This window comes from Idiotropiscis lumnitzeri, chromosome 9, assembly GCF_059441095.1.
Source record: "Idiotropiscis lumnitzeri isolate Australia: NSW breed Sydney's pygmy pipehorse chromosome 9, RoL_Ilum_1.0, whole genome shotgun sequence".
Lineage (NCBI taxonomy): Eukaryota > Metazoa > Chordata > Actinopteri > Syngnathiformes > Syngnathidae > Idiotropiscis > Idiotropiscis lumnitzeri.
In genome coordinates this window covers 21781411-21802581 of record NC_142399.1, presented here as the reverse complement: position 1 = coordinate 21802581, position 21171 = coordinate 21781411, and the positions used below count along the sequence as shown (strand labels likewise).

The 21171-nt window shown below is 48.7% G+C and overlaps 1 protein-coding gene across 1 annotated transcript in view; it reads right to left on the bottom strand.

Moving 5' to 3' along the window:
* The window catches only part of hnrnpll (heterogeneous nuclear ribonucleoprotein L like), an 80371-nt gene extending 63655 nt beyond the window's left edge, over positions 1-16716 (bottom strand). Inside the window, exon 1 of the mRNA XM_088304119.1 lies at positions 16407-16716. Coding sequence (XP_088160245.1) covers positions 16407-16661 — 255 coding nt within the window. The 5' untranslated portion in view covers positions 16662-16716. The remainder of the gene's footprint in view (positions 1-16406) is intronic.
* Between the last annotated feature and the right edge of the window lie 4455 nt (positions 16717-21171).

Sequence of the window (21171 nt, the reverse complement as noted above, 5' to 3'; positions counted from 1 at the left end):
TCCACGACTCCTGGGAGGAAGAAGGACCGGCTAACGTGGTGCCCGGTCATCGGCTGGTGGGAGGACTACAATGGAAGTTGGAGCAGCAAATCCGGGAGGCCCAAGAAAGGAACGGGGCTCCAACGGGTTGTCCTTCAGGCCGGCTATTCGTGCCGACGCAGCACCGCGCTGAAGTAATCCAATGGGGACATGCCTCCAAGCTGGCTTGTCATCCAGACATACGTCGCACCCTGGGCCTGATTGGGCAACGGTTCTGGTGGCCATCGCTGAAGACCGACGTAACCGCGTACATTCAGGCTTGTCCCGCCTGCGCCACCAGCAAGTCGTCACATCAGGCTCCAGCAGGGCTTCTCCGGCCGCTACCCGTTCCGGCACGCCCTTGGACCAACATCGCTCTGGATTTTGTCACTGTCTCTCGGGGACACTCTGTCATACTCACCATAGTGGACCGGTTCTCCAAGGCTGCCCATTTTGTCGCCCTGCCCAAGCTTCAGACAGCCCTGGAAACGGCTCACCTCCTGGTCCAGCATGTGGTTCGACTGCATGGCATCCCAGACGACATGGTATCCGATCGAGGTCCACAGTTCGTCTCCCGCGTGTGTCTGCATGGATCAGCCGTCGTCCTGGTCCGATCACTTGCCCTGGGTCGAGTATGCACACAATACATTGGTCTCATCGGCTACAGGAAGGTCCCCGTTCATGACAGCCTACGGGTACCAACCCCCGCTGTTCCCGACTCAGGCTGGCGTAGAAGAGGTCCCCTCAGTCCAACGTCACCTCAAGAGAGCCCACCAGATCTGGAGGGAGGCTCGGGCTCCTCTGTCCCGTACGGCGCAGCGCAATCAGCGCATCGCGGACCGTCGCCGGCGTCCGGCCCCGGGTTACAAGGTCGGGGACAAGGTTTGGTTGTCAACACGCGACCTCAACCTGGCGGGGTCGTCCCACAAGCTAGGACCACGTTTCGTGGGTCCCTTCGAGATCGATGCCATCATTAACCCGGTCTCCGTCCGTCTAAAGCTGCCTCCCACCATGAAAGTTCACCCTGTCTTCCACGTCTCGCTCATCAAGCCGGCTCCTACCTGCCCTCTGGTGCCACCTACCGCCCCGCCGCCACCTCCGAGGATCATCGACGGCGACCCGGTGTACACGGTACGGGTGATCGTGGACTCCAGGCGCAGGGAAAGGGGAGTCCAGTACATGGTCGACTGGGAAGGCTATGGTCCGGGGGAGCGGCAGTGGGTCCCCCGCTCCTGGATCATGGATCCATCTCTACTCCTAAGCCTTCGACCGCCACACAGAATCCCTTCTTCGATTTCGTCAAGCGCGCGAAGGACGACCTCACTGTACAAGTTGTACAGGTCTGGTGACATTGGACATCCCTGGCGAACACCCCGGCGAATTGGCGCAAAATCTGTCAAACCACTTGGTAGGCTCACTGCTGCAGTCTGGTTAAAGTACAAATTGTACAGTACCCGTTTGTCTTTTTCATCGATCTGGATGTCATTGAGCATTTCGAACAGTGGGTTGTGTCTCACCCGATCGAAAGCTTTCTTGTAGTCGACGAAACATGCGTAGCTGACTTGTTGGTGTTGGATGAAGTGTTCACTAAGCATCCTCAGAACAAATATTGCATTTCTTGTTCCTCGATCTTTAACAAACCCGTACTGAATATCTGGGATCTCAGGCCGGATTTTGTTCCGAATTCTCTCCAGGATGATTTTCAGTAACAGCTTTAATGTGTGGCCCGGTCATCTTGCGTTGCAAGCTCTTTTGGTTTCTCGTTTTGATTTCCTGGTGTGAGTTGGTCCACCAGCGTTTTACGTTATCGTCACCCGACGACAGTAATTATAGATATTCCAATTATTACCATAAATTGATAGCAAGATACCTTGCCTATTGGTTTCTGATTGTTTACTAGCGGTCCCAATAAACCTTGCCATATCTCATTTCCTCCTTGTCAGCGTTTTAAGGATCCACATTCGGCTGGAAAGCGGACCTCACAATTTCACATTCAAGAAAATGTGGCTCCAGGAACCTAAGTTTGCCACTTCCAGAAAAAAACAGTAAAATATCTCCTGCAGAAATATATCAAGTGCAAAGCATTGAGTTAACATCTTTTACCTTTTTTTCTTAAATCACGGAGTTATCAGCCTAATAAAAACGGAAAGCCTAATTATTCAAGTAAACCAGGTCAACATGTTCAGTACACAATCAATAAAAATGGCTGTCCTCATGAAAAACTAATTCAAAATGAGCTTTGACACCACATTTTCTTTTGAATATTTTTTTAACTTCTCAATGAGAAAAATGAGTTTGTGACTCCCCTGCCAGTGACTTAAATCTGGGTTGGAACGGAGTCAGGGCCCTTGGGATTTGGAAGATTATTTGGGCTTTGTGTTTTCCTTTAAATAATGTTTGTGCAACCGCATTTAAGCACTCCTTCACAACTTCCCCATCACTGAATGTTTTTTTATGTTTCCCCAAAATCCATCATACTTTTAGTGAACATTCGTTTGCATGCCGCTGGGCTGTAAACGAAAATGTAAAAATCTGTTATACTGAACTCGAAGTTCGATGTTTTTGCGTGCGCTCACCTCAAACATCTGCGGATAACTTTGCACAAAAGGGCGGTGCTTTGTTTCGTAGTGGCGCTTCGCAATGTTGCGACGGTATCGGAGCATATGATGCACACTGGTTTTGAATCGGCTGCAGCCAGAACAAAACTACATTTCTCCGTCCATTCATTTAAAATAAGACGCATCAACCTCGCTAACTTTTTAGCAAGGCATACTGTCAGCGGCACTCTTTTCCGGTCTGCTGCGCAATTGGCAGTGGATCGTAAACAAAAGATTTGATTGGCTCAAATCAGTGACGCCTTTTCCGTATTTACTAGAATTGCAGCGCCAACGTTTGCGAATGTGCCCTGAAAAAAAATCATCATAGATTGGCCATGGGTCCGGTCCGAATCATCCCGGATCCGCGGTCCGCCATTTGGCGATGGCTGCTCTATACCCTTTGTCATCCAAGGCTTATCAAGCCTTTATACTTCTTAGTTATTTTAATTATCCATCCATCCATCCGTCTTCTGTACCGCTTCTCCTCACTAGGGTCGCGGGGGGTGCTGGAGCCTATCCCAGCTATCTTCGGGGGACACCCTGAACTGTTTGCCAGCCAATCGCAGGGCACACAGAGACGAACAACCATCCGCGCTCACACTCATACCTAGGGGCAATATAGAGTGTTCAATCGGCCTGCCATGCATGTTTTTTGGAATGTGGGAGGAAACCGGAGTACCCGGAGGAAACCCGCGCAGGTACGGGGAGAACATGCAAACTCCACACAGGATGCCCGGAGCCGGGATTGAACCACGACCGATGCTGTCTCTCACTGTGAGGCCATCGTGCTAACCAGTCGCCACCGCGCCGCTTATTTTAATTAATGGAAAATATTTGTTGTATAAGGAGATTATTATAGATTGAAATGCGTCGTGCCAGATTTGGATCTTTGTTTGAATAAACTTCAGACCAGATTTGATTTTCGATGTCCAACTTAAAGGCAGCAATGGAACGCTGTGTTTCTGGTCTTATTTCTGATATTTGAGTTGTTACCTTTGTTTTTTTATCGAAATAATTTTGAAGAACTGCAAAGACAGGAAGATGGTCACTTATGTCATTGATTAGGAGTCCATTTTGTATTTTATAGTCAATTTTAATTATAAATATATTATCTATTAGTGTGGCTGTATCAACTGTTATTCTACTGGGTTTTGTAATTACAGGGAAAAGACTGTTGCTATATATTGTATTTATAAAATCTGTTGTTTTTGGGTGTCCGTTTGGGTTTAGCATATTAATGTTAAAGTCACCACATATTCGTGTTTTTTTTGTCATTAGAGTGACTAACCATGTTCATTAATTCTTTGTTGAATATGTCAATGCATGATCCTGGTGTCCTATAAATACAGCTTCTGATGATATGTGATATGTTTTTGTGTATATTTCAATAGTTAAACATTCCATTATGTTCTCTATTGTGTTTGTCATGCAATCTATGATATTGCATCTAAGAGAATTATCCACATATATTGCAACACCACCTCCATTTCTATCCTCTCTATTTGTTGTAAATAATGTATATCCTTCCATGTTCATGTCATTATTTTTTTATTATCAAGCCAAGTTTCTGATATAGCAATTATTTTGAATTTGTTTAATTTAGTCAGGTAATTCTTTGATTTTAGTGAAGTTTCTATAGAGACTTCTACTATTAAAGTGTATAATTGAAAGTGCGTTATCCATTTTAATATTTGTGTTAAATTGATCATCCATATAATATTCAGAATTTACTATGCTGTGAAAATTGTTGTAATTTTGGTTGTCTGGGTCCAAGTTATTTTCAGGATCGGATCTCTTGTAGTCAGCATATTCAAAGGTTTTGAAGTCAATTTTTTTTTAATATATAGATTTACTGTTGTAGTTGGGTCCATCGTTGTTGATCAGGTGGTTCAGTTACAGTTCTCAGCATGCTGCTTGGTGGTGATGTAGTTGAGTATGCCGTGTTGGTGTGCTGGTGCAGGGGTGCATTATGAGTTTATCATGTCTTAGATATACAATGTCCCCTGTGTCACGCACAGCTTTTAATTTTAGCAGAAGTTCTTTTCTTTTTTGACGCACAGCATCAGTGAAGTCCTCATTTATATAAATGTTAGATCCTTTGAAGTATTTAGCTCTCTGTAGTATTATCGTTCTATCCTTTTTATTTTTCAAACTTCACCACAACTGACCTGGGTCTAATTATACCAGGTTCGAATTTCCCAGTGCGTTGGGCTCTCTCCAACTCAATATTTCTTTGGACCTGCAACTTTTCCCTGAAAATTTTTTGCACTTTCAGTCCATGTTTCTCCAGGTATTTCCTCGATTCCATCAATGACTAAATCTTTTTGTCTTATCTGGCCTTTTAAGTAGTCGATTTTGTCTGTTAATAGTATCATACTGTCACATATTTTATACATTTCTAGTTGCTTGTTTTTACAGTTATCAGTTTGATTTGTATGGGCTTTTTTAATGTCATCTACCTCATTTTGAGTAAAGTGTATGCTTGTTCTTATTTCTTGGACTTCCTTGGTAATAGTGTGAAATCGTGAATTGGTTGAGTCTATTATAATTTTCACAAATCCTTTAAAATGTTCATGCTGTTGTTGCATTAATGCTGTGAACATATCTTTTTGCTGTTGCAGTAGCTCGTTTACTTGCGTGAGTGTTGTCGTGCCAAAGTACTTACCCCCTGCCAAAATCTGTATCCCCTGTCGCGGGGGCGCGCACGCATTGACTGAAGGCGGCGCGATCTTACTACGTTTGTTTTCATTGAAAGGCATGAAGAATGTATGATTTTGGGTTTTTGATTTGCTGTAATTGAAACTAGGGTTTGCATAAAAGTGGTAGTATCCGTCGGTGCGGTTTTCAGCACACCATTCGCTACAATTTAACACGTTAAGTGAGCGTTTGATTCCGCCGAAATTGGGGGGGAAATTACCCGCATTTGCATTTGTGAGACCAAAGAAATTTTGCAATCAATGAAGCTACCATAAGTGAATTTCAGTGATCAAAACACGATGAAAAGGGGAGAGGATTAGTGAAGTTAGCTATCGTGTTTCCAGCTAGATCAAATTAAGTGGCAAAATACAGATAGGTAGTATCCTGTTGGAGAACACGCTGATTCTGGCAGCACCTGCCAGAATAACTACCCCCCCCTCTAATCACAAAAGTATTAACCCAACCCATCAAGTGACTTATTCTGTGTACTTATTGGATCATTTTGAGTAAGTGTGGCAAATTTGAGCAGGATCCCTCTTTCCAAAGCAAAGTTACTGGGGGATACAGATTTTGGCACCACCTGCATTGAGAAATGCAGTAATCAAATTAATGCATACGCAATCAATCACAAATACATTTACATATATATTTAAGTGCTAATACGATAACAAATAAATTTCACAAAGTAATACTGCTGTATTATAGAATGTTACACACTATAACAGTTCAGTCATTTTGTAATATTTATGCTGTCCTCAGTACATTGGGTTGGTTGTTTTATAATTTAATAATCTATTCTATGTGTAATTTTGTTTATTCTTTGATCATCAGTTGGTTCCTTTGTGGGTTTTTGTAAGATAAGCTGAAGACCACATTAACCTCAAGTAACTTTATGTAATCAGTTTGTGTATTTCTAATCATGTTTTTATACACTACTTGTATCATTACACACAAACTTACATTTTTGCTTTAGCACACGCACACACACTTACATTTTTGCTTTAGTTTCTAAACAGACCTTCATTGTCAGTTAATTTTCTGTCTCCTGGAGATTCTTTTTGTCTAAACAGACCTTCATTGTCAGTTAAGTTTTGAGTAAAGCTTTAATAAAAAGAGGAGGCGGCGGGACGGGAGGCCAGAGGGTGCGCGGAGCTGAACTGAGCAAGTCGCTTGTCTTCTCTCTGCCTCTCTCTCCCGTTCGCGAACGGTAAAAACAAACAACCTTGCCTGGTTTCTTCTGGCCTTCAGCCACCTTTAGTAAGTTATTTCAGTAAGCTAAGCTCTCTTGAAGGCGTCAGGGCATTTAAACCTGACAGTTTTTGACCTGGACCTAATTGAGTGTGTGGAGACACTTGGACTGAAGAACTTCAGCCAGTTGAGTGTTGTTAACTTAGCAGATATGCCAGTTGCAAATGAGGGAAGCACTCCTCGATTTCCTTCAAAAGTACAGCAGGCCGACTGGATGGGAGGGTTGCTGAGACTGTCACGTGTTGGAAGCTGTGGATGACCATCTGATCCGCTTCTCCTCACGAGGGTCGCGGGCATCCTGGAGCCTATCCCAACTGTATTCGGCAGTTGGTGGGTGCACCCTCAACTGGTTGCCAGCCAATCGCAGGGCACACAGACAAACAACCATCCGCTCTCACAGTCAAACCTCGGGGCAAGTTAGAGCAGGCGTGGGCAAAATACGGCCATGGGGCCACGTGCGGTCCATTAAACGTTTTAATCCGGCCAGCCGAACTTGAAAAATATTAAATGAATAAACCTTGTTAAAGTTTTATTTTCTAAACACTGTGTTTTTTCAATGACATATATTGTTGTAATGCTTTTTTTCACTTTCATTTAAAATTAAATGTATTTATTTTTCCTCCGATGAGGTGAGGTTACCAAAACACTCCATCCATCTGCTCTTGGTCCGGCCCCTCTGTCAATTTTTAGAACCCATTGTGGCCCGCCAATCAAAAAGTTTGCACACCCCTGGTTTAGAGTGTTCCATCAACCTACCATGCATGTTTTTGGAACGAGGGAGGAAACTGGAGTACAAGGAGGAAACCGACGCAGGTATGGGGAGAACATGAATACTTACTTTGTCTTATTTTTTCATGGTTTATCATATTTACGTGACGAACCTATGAATAAATCTTGTTAAACTTTGTGCGAGTGATGTACAGCCCTCGTGCTAAAATAAACCAGAGGGTGATTTAATTAAATAAAGTAAAGTAAATTTAATTTCGTGTAATCATCACCACCTTTGTCAGGTTTACATGGAAAAAAAATAGTATTCAGTACATGATGGAAGGGCATATACGGTGCTCATAGTAATGGTCTTTTTTTGTGATTGGAGGGGGCGTACTTATTGTGGCAGGTGCTGCCAGAATCTGTATCCCCCCCAGTAACTTTGCTTTGGAAAGAGGGATCCTGCTCAAATTTGTCACACTTACTCAAACTGATCCTAGAAATACACAGAATAAGTCACTTGATGGTTGGGGTTAATATTTTTGTGATTAGAGGGGGAGTACTTATTGTGGCAGCACCTGCCAGAATCAGTCCCCCCAGTAGAAAAGAGGGATCCTGTCAGGTATCGCCTTGCGGCGACGAGGAGGTGGACCCAAGAAGCGAGGAAGCAGGGGTAGGTGAAACTTAAAGGAGATTTATTGCGGAGCTTAGCAGGGACAAACAACGGGGCGTGGACAAAGAAACAACAAAAGGCAACTAAACGAGACTAAACTGGACGAGGACAAGGACCAAACACGAGACGGGAACGAACCAGGCGGACAGGGAATGATGACAAGAGCAATAACGGGAACGAAGCGCGAGTCGTGAGAGTCCGTAGTGACGCGGCAACAGGGGGCAAACAGGGTAATGACCCGACCCTGCGTTGTCGGTCTGGAAGGTTTAAATAGTCCGGGTACTTAGTGGAGCAGATGGGAAGCAGGTGCGTGATGATGAACTGGGAACAGGTGCGTGGCTGGTGAGAACGAAAACAATAACAAAAGCACATGGCAGGGAGGTGACGAAAACAATAACAAAAGGCTGTCATGCCCGACGCGGATCATGACAGTACCCCCCCTCAAGGGACGGATTCCAGACGTCCCCAAGAATAACAAAAAAGAAAAAACCATGTCCCAAAAACAAGGGTGGGCGGAAGGGGTCGGGAGGTGGGTCAACGACCCGTGATCGAGGCCGGTCTGGCGGATGCCCGGGGGGCCAGACCAGCGAGTCCTTTCGTGGCCCTTCAGGGGGCCGTGCGGGTGGCCAGACCAGTGCGTCCCGATGGGGCCATTCAGGCGGACGTCCGGGACGACCTGAACGCCACCTTGAGTCCGCTGATGGGGCTGAGACGAGGGGCGGCGGCGGGACGCTGGGTGCTGCAGAGGACGGAGCTTGGACCGGCGTTGAGGCGGGCGCAGCCGAGGCAGGAACTTGGAGCGATGGCGGGACGTCGGACGCCGCCGAGACGGAGACGAGGCACGGTGGAACGCCGGACCCCGCCGGAGCCGGGACGAGACGCGGCGATGGGACGTCGACCGCCGTCGAGGCAGGCACTTGGGGCGGCGGCTGGTCGTCGAACCCCGCCGAGACCGGAACGTGGAGCGGCGGCTGGTCGTCGAACCCCGCCGAGACAGGAACGTGGAGCGGCGGCTGGTCGTCGAACCCCGCCGAGACAGGAACGTGGAGCGGCGGCGGCGGCGGCTGGTCGTCGAACCCCGCCGGGACAGGAACGTGGAGCGGCGGCTGGTCCTCGAACCCCGCCGAGACAGGAACGTGGCGCGGCGGCTGGTCCTCGAACCCCGCCGGGACAGGAACGTGGAGCGGCGGCAGGTCCTCGAACCCCGCCGAGACAGGAACGTGGAGCGGCGGTCGGTCGTCAAGCCCCACCGAGACAGGAACGTGGAGCGGTGGCGCTTCGTCGGGCGCTGCTGAGGCAGAGACGAGATGCGGCGGTGGTTCGTCGAGCGCCACCGAGGCAGAGACGAGAAGCGATGGCGAGTCGTCGTCCACCACCGAGGCAGGAACCAGGAGCAGTGGCGGATCGTCAGAAGTCGCCGAGACAGAGGCGAGGAGTGGCGGTGGTTCCTCTGGCACCGCCGGGCCAAAGGCGAGAGGCGACGGCGGGTCGTCGGTCACTGCCGAAGTAGGGAACTGGAGCTTCTGCGGATCGTCGAGCACCGCCGAAACCGGAGCTTGGGGTGACGGCGGATCGTCGAGCACCGCCGAGGCAGGGATTTGGAGCGACGGCGGGCCGGGCGCACCAGAGGCAGGGACTTGGAGCCGCGGCGGGCCGGGCGCAGCGGGGACCGGGACTGGTAGCGGACGCAGGGCGTGCTCCGCCGCAACAGGGACTTGTGACGGACGCGGGGCCTGCTCCGCCGGAACAGGGACTGGAGGCGGACGCAGAACGTGCTCCGCCGGGATAGGGTCTTGTGGCGGACGCATGGCGTGCTCCGCCGGAACAGGGACTGGTGGCGGACGCAGGGCGTGCTCCGCCGGACCAGGGGCTTGTGGCGGACGCAGGGCGTGCTCCGCCGGACCAGGGGCTTGTGGCGGACGCAGGGCGTGCTCCGCCGGAACAGGGACTTGTGGCGGACGCAGGACGTGCTCCGCCGGAACAGGGACTTGTGGCGGCCGCAGGACGTGCTCCGCCGGAACAGGTACTGGTAGCGGACGCAGAGTGTGCTCCGCCGGAACCAGGACTGGTGGCGGACGCCGGACGTGCTCCGCCGGACCAGGGACTTGTGGCGGACGCAGGGCGTGCTCCGCCGGAACAGGGACTTGTGGCGGACGCAGGGCGTGCTCCGCCGGAACAGGGGCTGGTGGCGGACGCAGGACGTGCTCCGCCAGAACAGGGACTTGTGGCGGACGCAGGACGTGCTCCGCCGGAACAGGGACTGGTGGCGGACGCAGGGCGTGCTCCGCCGGACCAGGGGCTTGTGGCGGACGCAGGGCGTGCTCCGCCGGAACAGGGACTTGTGGCGGACGCAGGACGTGCTCCGCCGGAACAGGGACTTGTGGCGGCCGCAGGACGTGCTCCGCCGGAACAGGTACTGGTAGCGGACGCAGAGTGTGCTCCGCCGGAACCAGGACTGGTGGCGGACGCCGGACGTGCTCCGCCGGAAAAGGGACTTGAAGCGCTGGCGAGGCTTCGGAACGGGGGTCAGCAGCTCTCGGGAGGCCAGAACGGGTCCCAGCAGCTCGGGGGGAACCGGGACAAGGCTTATCAGCTGGCGGGGAGCCGGAACGGGACTCATCCGCTGCCCGGGAGCCGGGACGGGACTCAACAGCTGGGGAGGAGCCGGAACAGGGCTCAGCAGCTGGCGGGGAGCCGGGACGGGGCTCAGCAGCGGGCGGGGAGCCGGGACGGGACTCAGCAGCTGGCAGGGAGTCGGGACGGGACTCAACAGCTGGCGGAGAGCCGGGACAGGGCTCAGCAGCTGGCGGGGAGCCGGGACGGGACTCAGCAGCTGGCAGGGAGTCGGGACGGGACTCAACAGCTGGCGGGGAGCCGGGACAGGGCTCAGCAGCTGGTGGGGAGCCGGAACGGGGCTCATCAGCTGTCGAGGAGCCGGGACGGGGCTCGGCAGCTGGGGTCCTCGTAAGAGGGGTAAGCGGGTAGCGTGGCAGACGTGGCGCTGAGCTGATCGGCGGGTTGATGGGGGGGGTCCGTGCGGCGGTGTCCATGACGCCGCCGCGAGCCCCTCGCTGGGTCCTTCTTTCGTGGTCGGGTCATTCTGTCAGGTATCGCCTTGCGGCGACGAGGAGGTGGACCCAAGAAGCGAGGAAGCAGGGGTAGGTGAAACTTAAAGGAGATTTATTGCGGAGCTTAGCAGGGACAAACAACGGGGCGTGGACAAAGAAACAACAAAAGGCAACTAAACGAGACTAAACTGGACGAGGACAAGGACCAAACACGAGACGGGAACGAACCAGGCGGACAGGGAATGATGACAAGAGCAATAACGGGAACGAAGCGCGAGTCGTGAGAGTCCGTAGTGACGCGGCAACAGGGGGCAAACAGGGTAATGACCCGACCCTGCGTTGTCGGTCTGGAAGGTTTAAATAGTCCGGGTACTTAGTGGAGCAGATGGGAAGCAGGTGCGTGATGATGAACTGGGAACAGGTGCGTGGCTGGTGAGAACGAAAACAATAACAAAAGCACATGGCAGGGAGGTGACGAAAACAATAACAAAAGGCTGTCATGCCCGACGCGGATCATGACAGATCCTGCTCAAATTTGCCACACATACTCAAAATGATCCAATAAGTACACAGAATAAGTCACTTGATGGTTGGGGTTAATATTTTTGTGATTAGAGGGGGGGTGGTTATTCTGGTGGTTGCTGCCAGAATCAGTATCCTCTGGTAACTTTCCTACTGCGTAAGTGGTCAGTGAATGCACCTCGAGTCCGACGCAGACGCGAGTGACTTTATTTTTTTATTCTTTTGCTACTCTTGACGCGGCTATCACTGGTTATAAAAAAAATAAACAAATCAGTCAATTGGAATACAATTACATGTTCTCTAACAGGATACCACCTATCTGTATGTTGCCACTTAATTTGATCTCGCTGGAAACACGATATAGCCCACTTCACTAATCCTCTCCCCTTTTCATCGTGTTTTGATCACTGAAATTCCCTTATGGTAGCTTCATTGATTGCAAAATTTCTTTGGTCTAACGAATGCAAATGCAGGGAATTTCCCCCCGATTTCGGCGCAGTCAAATGCTTACTTTACGTGTTAAATTGTAGCGAATGGTGTGCTGAAAACCACACCGACGAAGACTACCACTTTTATGGAAACCCTCGTTTCAATTACAGAAAATCAAAAACGCAAAATCATACATTCTTCGAGCCTTTCAATGAAAACAAACGTAGTAACATCGCGCCGCCTTCAGTCAATGCGTGCGCGCTCCCGCGACAGGGGATACAGATTTTGGCAGGGGGTAAGTACTTTGGCACGACACCGGCAGGGTAGGCTCAGCAAGCTGGCTCAGCTGGAAGATTCGGTAGACAGAATCGGCGGGATCGCAGGTGGGTCACTGTCGCTGACTGCCGGCGCGCTACCGATGGCGGGCTCGCAGGCGGCTCGCCTTCGCCGTCACCGTCGGCAGGCAGGCTCGCGGGTGGTCTCGCTGTTGCTAGATCGCGGGCGGCGGGCTGTCGTTGTCATCGACGGCGACTGCAGGCAGGCTCGCTGTGGCGGGAACGTTGACAGATCGCTGCTCCCGTCGCGGACCGTGGGCGGGCGTGCGGCCGGCCTAGCTATCGCTACCTCGCCGTCAGCCTTGAGAGATCGCTGTTGCTGTTGCTGACTGTCGGCGGGCGCGCGGGTGGCCTAGCAGTGTAAGGGGCTGCTTTTCCACCCGTGGCTGGAAAAGCAGTGTGGAAAGGACCCTTTAACCGCGGACACCGGAGATGCAGTGCTTAACAGAATGTTTATTAGCACAATGGTACTTACAATACGAACGGGCGCGGAGCCGACAAAGTCCAACATAAAGCGCTGGAGGGAAAGTCCACTCGAGGAGGAGAACATTAACGATAACGAAAAACGCTTGCAACGCAAGGGAAAAGAACAAGAACAGAAATCGCTTGCCGCAGAAGAGCAAGGGGAGTCAATTGGGAACGAGCAAAGGAATCCGACAAGTACAGGGCACGAGATGTAGTCAATTGGCGTAACAAAGGTCATAACACGAGAATCAAGGAAACGAGGAATCAACACAGACGTGGCACGTAGCGAGAGCAATGAGGAAGGAATAATCCGACGCTGACCCCTCAGCGTCGTAGGCTTAAATACACTGAATAATCATGGCTAACGTGACACAGCTGTGTGGCCGGTGGGCGTGTCTCTCCGGCCGTGAAAACATGGCATGACGAGAATGCCGGGAGGCACGCCCACGGGCCAGCTGAGAACATAAACAAACAAAACACAAAGACACGTGGCATGACAAAACACGGATCATGACAAGCAGTCACTAGCTTGCGGACAGCTGCTAGCTATGGCTCCTAGCACAAGGCTCCCTCTGGTTCGCTCACTGTCGCTCATTGGCTGGTAGGGAGCGCCTGACTCGCTCACGCTCACGCTGGATGGCTCGCTAACGCTGGATGACAGGCTCGCTGTCAAAATCGGACTGTAAAATACTATACTGTACGGCAGGCATCACCGGATCCGGACCGCGGGATGGTTCGGACCGGACCCATGGCCAATCTATGATGAATTTTTTTCAGGGCGCATTCGCAAACGTTGGCGCCGCAATTCTAGTAAATACGGAAAAGGCGTCATTGATTTGAGCCAATCTAATCTTTTGTTTACGATCCACTGCCAATTGCGCAGCAGACCGGAAAAGAGTGCTGCTGACAGTATGCCTTGCTAAAAAGTTAGCGAGGTCAATGCGTCTTGTTTTAAATGAATGGACGGAGAAATTTAGTTTCGTTCTGGCTGCAGCCAATTCAAAACCATTGTGCATCATATGATCCGAAACCGTCGCAACATTGCGAAACGCCACTACGAAACAAAGCACCGCCCTTTTGTGCACAGTTATCCGCTGACGTTTGAGGTGAGCGCACGCAAAAACATCGAACAGCATAACAGATTTTTACATTTTTGTTCACAGCCCAGCGGCATGCAAACAAATGTTCACTAAAAGTAAACTAAAACATTCAGTGATGGGGAAGTTGTGAAGGAGTGCTTAAATGTGGTTGCACAAACATTTAAAGGAAAACACAAAGCCCAGATGTGTGAAATAATCGACCAAATCCCAATGGCCCTGACTCCGTTCCAACCCAGATTTAAGTCACTGGCAGGGCAGTCACAAACTCATTTTTCTCATTAAGAGAAGTTAAAAAAGTATTCAAAAGAAAAGGTGGTGTCAAAGCTCATTTTGAATTAGTTTTTCATGAGGACAGCCATTTTTATTGATTGTGTACTGAACATGTTGACCTGTTTTACTTGGATAATTAGGCTTTCCGTTTTTTTTAGGCTGAAGGTAAAAGATGTTAACTCAATGCTTAGCACTTGATATATTTCTGCAAGAGATATTTTACAGTTTTTTTCTGGAAGTGGCACCCTTAAATTCCTGGAGCCACATTTTCTTGAATGTAAAATAAAGGCCTTATATTTGTTTGACTGGCAAAGGTGTGGGTAATGGGAACATTGATAAATATTTAGTATATAAGTGCGCTCTGTTGAAAATGACTAAATATTGAAACTATCTAAAAATGTGAACATAGGCTAGACATTTCGGGAAGTTGGACTCTGCTGTTCGGTATATGGGTTGCATTCCTATAATTTGATTAAAAACGGTGATTTGTGAGTTATTGAGATTTTCTTTTCATCCAATGTCCAATTATCAAATTGTGTACAATACCATCCAAGTTCACAGAGCTGGAGTCCATCCCAAGAAACTTTGGAAAAGAGGCACATGACCAAGATCTCAGAATCAGAACACATCTATCTTCGGGCAGTAGGCGGGGGACACCCTGAATTGGTTGCCAGCCAATTGCAGGGCACACCGAGACGAAAACCATCCACACTCACACTCATACCTCGGGGCAATTTAGAATGTTCAATCGACCTGTGTAAGATAAGCTGAAGATCATAATAACCTCAAGTAACCTTATATAATCAGTTTGTGTATTTCTAATCATGTTTTTAATTAATTGCTTTAATGATTGCACACGCACACACGCCTATATTTTTGCTAAGACACACAATTTAGAGTTAACAGAAACTGTGGCCTATGGCCTATGCCCTTGTCTTGTAACTGCGGCACAACTCATGTAGGGCGTAGGCCGTCTAACTTTCGTTATGAGTTAAGTTTCTGTTTCAAGTTCTAATAAAAGTAGAGGCAGTGGGGCGGGACGGCAGAGAGTCTACGGAGCTGAGCCGAGCCGCGAGCAGGTCAACTGCTTGCCCTCTCTCCCCTCTCTCCCTGCTGCAGCTGGAAAAAGAATAACCTTGCCTGGTTCTTTCTGGCCTCAGCCGCCTTTGTAACAGCTCTCCCACAAAGTGTCAAGGCAGTTGAACCTGACAACCTGCCATGCATGTTTTTGGAATGTGGGAGGAAACCGGAGTACCCGGAGGAAACCCGCGCAGGTACGGGGAGAACATGCAAACTCCACACAGGATGCCCGGAGCCGGGATTGAACCACGACCGATGCTGTCTCTCACTGCGAGGCCATCGTACGACCGAGTCAACCACCGTGCCGCACACACACACAAAGACACGTGCTCACTGTCACACACACATTTGTACATAGTTAATTTCAGCAGTTCAAACTTTTTTTCTGTGCTAATAAACTATTTTGTTATCAAAAACACTTTTTGTCATGTTGTTTTTGTTATTTTAAAGGAGGAAAGTATTATTTAGATATTTGAGCTGTCACAAAAGAAAGAGTAGTGGTGTAAAAGTCAAAGTTGTGCTTGAAATGTATGTTTTCACAAAAAGCTCGTTTTCTCCGTTTTTTTTGTCTGGAAATGGAATCCTGACCAAATTTAGCTGTTTTCTAACGCTGTCAGCAAATAAACGGAAAAAGATAGAAATATACTGTTTTCTGATGAAAGATGAGAGTCTAATCTTTTGTTTTGTGCCATGTTTTTATAGCATTAGACCACAATATTCTGTGGGCCTTGCAAAATCAGTCAAAACCCAGAAAAACGCTGGGATTGAGGGGAGTTTCTCCAGTGAAAATGAATGGGATTTAAGTCTGTCCGCCCGCTCGTTCTTCTCTGCTCCTTGTTCACAGTTCCCACTCTCTCCCGCCCTTTTTCCTCCTTACTCTCAGTTTTTCTTGCACGCATACGCACTCGCATACAGACATCACAGCCGTCACACAAGCTGTCACAATACCCGCAACAACACGCACACACACAATAACATATAGTATATACACGCGCACGAATCCAAACATATAAGCTTAACTAATGTATTCTTCAAATAGAAATTCATTTGATATGCTCTTAATGCCGATATAAGCATCCCTATAAAGCACTTGACAGTAACTACATGAATCTAAAGATTGTCACACCACCTACACTGCTTCGTTGCATTATAATCCATTTATGCACTGTGTACGTAATGTACGTACAATTTCTTACCTCGCGTCCTGCTATTAGCTGGGCCCGGTTGTCCACAGCTAAATCAACATCAGCGCTGGAGTCAGAGTCCTCTCCCTCCTCAAGGTCTTTGTCGCCCCTTCTCACGTCTCCTTCAGCCTCGCTATCAGTTTTCATGCGCTTTGGTGCTCTTTCATAGCCGCAATGCGTGCGTTGGCTCCCTTCAGGCGTTGACTTGTATGTAGACTTTGTCGACATTGACACGGTGTCTGCAGACAGCGAAGGCGACTCGTCCATAGCTAATACGCAGGTGATTTTTTGTGAAAACGTGTCAGAGGACACATCCCGCCTCGCGCTGTTTTATTGGTTAACCTGGTCATGCGCTTTGGAAATACAGTCGACTATTGGTCAGTGATTGCGCGGTTGTCTTGTTAGGTTTTTAGGCTTTGCGTGGCGCGAGTAGAAAAACAATCGAAACCTGTGTCCTAACTAGGGGTGTCATTCGGTGATTTTCTGGACCGCAGCTACTGATGATGAAATGCTGGTGATGGCAAAGTAAATAAAATTTGGAGAAACAAAGTGTTCCTGAAAGTGGTAATCTGAGACTACACACACACACACACACACATATATATATATATATATATATATATAGAGAGAGAGAGAGAGAGAAGAGAGAGAGAAAATTAAGGGTGTTTTAACACAGGCAAAAAACTAAAAAAAACTCCTAATCATCTTTGTCAAAGTCCCACTGTAAAATACTATACTGTACGGTATATGGGTCGCATTCCTATAATTTCATTAAAAACGGTGATTTGTGAGCTATAGTGATTTTCTTTTCATCCAATGTCCAATTATCAGATTGTGCACAAAACCATCCAAGTTCACAGAGCTGGAGTCCATCCCAAGAAACTTTGGAAAAGAGGCACATGACCAAGATCTCAGAATCAGAAAGCTGGACAAAAAATTTAAGAGACAGATCACATAATTAACATTAGTGCCGCTCGATTATGAAAAAAATATTATTCACCATTATTTTAGTGATAAAAAAATCACAATTATTCAAATATATTTTTTAGGTACAAAGCAAAAAAAATTATAAATGTAAACAATATTAAGGGAAATCCATTTATTTTATCTAAAAAAAAAAAGGTGCAAATGTATAAATTCAAGTATGGTTTCCTTGTATTAAGTATAAACTTGTTATACACTTAGAAATTGTCATAACATTTAAATAAACAATTTCAATAGAACGGAAACAATTTAAACTCAAGTATACTCACTTTTGGATCAGACATTGTAAGATGAGTACTATTTTAACAATGGTATATAAATTGTATAAAATAACGTTTTCTACAATAAATCTGGTTCATTGCACAGCCCTAATTAACATTGTTATTTTAAAATGCATTATTGTGTGATTACAAGTGCTGAGACAATTTGAAGCAGAATACCAAACACATAATACACTTTTTTTTAATTGTCAATAACTTATTACTGGAAGTAACAGCATTAAAAACGTGCAGTGTGTCACAAATATAGATTTTAAAATGATGATTTTCACAGCGCTTCTTTTCATCAAAATGCCACTTCCTGTTCTGGGAAGTTCACTGTGAAGATGGTGATCTTTAATGAAGACTGGCACACAAAATAATGGGGTACAAATTCACGGGATGTTTCAGTGAATGAAAAACAACGTATAAAAAAAAAAAGGTAATTGCAATGTATATTAGATATACTATTACCTCACCTCACCAATGGACATCCAACTTGCGGTGGTTTTACTGCTGTTGGGGGCTGTTTTTTGCGCGATCGTGTCCGGAGACGAAACTCGGAGCTACGGATCGATCGTGTACACAAGAGATCAGCTGTTAGCACTCCGTGCTAACCCCGCGTGGGCTCCCGGAGCGAGACCCGATATCCCCCGCGAGCTGAGGAGGAAGAGACGGGGATGTCGTTCGGGGGCTAAACGCCAGGCAAGGAGGAGACGATATCACCCCGTCCTACCGTCCGTTATTATGGGGAATGTTCGATCCCTCCCCAACAAAATGGACGAGCTAACAGCGCTAACCTGGCACGAGAGGATTGTCCGGGAGGCTAGCTTGCTGGTGTTCACGGAGTCGTGGCTAACAGAGCTAACGCCGGACGCCGTTATGGAACTGGACGGCTTCCAAATACTACGCGCGGACAGGACACTGGAGAGCGGTAAGAGAAAAGGGGGAGGGCTGGCTGTGTTTGTTAATGATAGATGATGTAACCCTGGGCACATAACTGTTAAGGATCAACTTTGCAGTCGGGACATTGAGCTAATAGCTGTTAGCATGCGTCCGGTCTATCTACAGCGAGAGTTCAGTCATGTGATCGCGGTGGCGGCGTACGTGCCACCCTCTGCTAACGGTGAGACAGCCTGTGATGTACTGAATGCAGCTGTGAGCAGGCTACAAACACAGCACCCAAATGCCTTGTTCCTTATCTCTGGTGACTTCAATCATGCTTCTCCTTCCTCCTCTCTGCCTTCATTTACACAATATGTAACCTGCCACACCAGAAACAATAAAATATTGGACCTTTTCTATGCCAACACCAAGGAGGCGTACACGTCACTGCCCCTCCCCCCGCTGGGCAAAGCTGACCACAACTTGGTTGCTCTCCTGCCTGTGTACAAACCTCTCGTCCGCAGGCAGTCAGCTGTGACACGCACAGTTCAGCGAAGGTCCGGAGAAGCCGAGGAGGCCTTGAAGGACTGTTTCAACACAACTGTGTGGGAGGTATTCAGCGAAGCTCACGGTGAGGACATTAATGGTCTAACAGACACAGTTACAGACTATATTAACTTCTGCATGGAGAACACCATTCCCACCAGGACTGTAAGATGTTTCTCCAACAACAAACCCTGGATCACACCGGACATTAAAGCTCTCCTGAAGGAGAAAAAGAGGGCTTTTGTTTCAGGCGACAAGGACGAGCTGAAGAGAGTGCAGCGTCAGCTGAGAAGGAGGATCCGAGAGGGGAAAAAGTCCTACAGGATGCGGATGGAAGAACAACTGCAGCGGAACAATGTCTCGAGGGGCCTGAAGACCATCTCAGGCCACGGACAACCAGGTAAGACTCAGAAGGGGGGGGGGCTTCAGTGGGCAAATGAGTTGAACCTATTTTTCAATAGGTTTGATCAAATGTCTGACCCCGCTCAGGCTTCCCTGATGCAGCCCCCACCCACCCCTCCTGCCACTGCGAACAAGACCCTCTCTCCCCCTCTCTCGCCCCTCTCTCTCTCCACAGGCTCCAGTTCCCAGCCTCATCAGACAACCACCACTTCCTCCTGCTCAGCTTTGTTCCTCACAACATCTCAGGTGAAGAACCAGCTGAGGAAGATGAAGGCGAGGAAGGCGGCAGGCCCAGATGGGATCAGTTCCCAGCTCCTCAAATCCTGCGCAGACCAGCTGTGTGGAATCGTCCAGCACATGTTCAACCTGAGCTTGAAGCTGGGCAGAGTCCCCCAGCTGTGGAAAACATCCTGCCTGGTTCCGGTTCCAAAGACACCCCATCCGAAGGAGCTCAACAACTTCAGACCAGTGGCGCTGACGTCTCATCTGATGAAGACCCTGGAGAGACTGGTCCTCGTCCATCTGCGCCCCCTGGTCAGCTCCTCAATGGACCCACTCCAGTTTGCATACCAGCCTGGCATCAGTGTGGATGATGCCATCATCTACCTGCTCCACACTTCACTCTTCCACCTGGAGAAGGCGGGGGGCACGGTGAGGATCATGTTTTTTTATTTCTCAAGTGCTTTCAACACCATCCAGCCTGCCTTATTGGGAGACAAGCTGGAGCAGGCGGGAGTGGCCCACCACCTCATCACATGGATTCACGACTACCTCACAAACCGGCCACAGTACGTGAGAACACAAGACTGTGTGTCTGACGTGCTCCTCTGCAGCACGGGAGCGCCGCAGGGAACTGTGCTGGCTCCCTTCCTGTTCACCCTCTACACCTCGGACTACAAATACAATTCCACAACCTGTCACCTGCAGAAGTTCTCTGATGACTCTGTGATTGTCGGCCTCATCACTGACGATGACGATCGGGAGTACAGAGGGGTTACGCAGGGGTTTGTGGACTGGTGTCAGCAGAACCGCCTCCAAATCAACGCTGGGAAATCCAAAGAGCTGGTGGTGGATTTCCGCAAGCGTCTGCACTCTCCACCTGCACCAGTGAATATCCAGGGAACAGACGTTGAGAGGGTCTCAACTTACAAGTACCCGGGTGTTCATCTGAACAATAAACTGGACTGGAGCGACAACACAGATGCTCTCTATAGGAAGGGTCAGAGCAGACTCTTCCTACTCAGGAGGCTGAGGTCCTTTGGCGTTCGGGAACACTCCTCAGGAACTTCTATGACTCTGTGGTTTCACCGGTCATCTTCTATGGAGTGGTCTCCTGGGCAGGAGGCATCTCGGGCCGGGACAAAAAGAGACTGAACAAACTAGTGAGGAGGGCCAGCTCTGTCCTGGGCTGCTCCCTGGACTCTGTGGACTCAGTGGGGGGCAGGAGGATGACGGCAAAACTGTCATCAATGCTGGACAAACCAGCCCACCCACTCAATGACACTATGAGAACACTTTACAGCTCCTTCAGTGACAGACTTTTACACCCTCGCTGTCCCAAAGAGAGATTTCGCCGCTCCTTCCTGCTGACTGCTGTCAGACTTTTTAACAAGAACATTGGGTCAGGCCTACAAACAGGAGGGCATTAGTGCAATTGTGCAGTCCTAGGATGCAATATTAACTACTACTGTACTTTCAGCCAA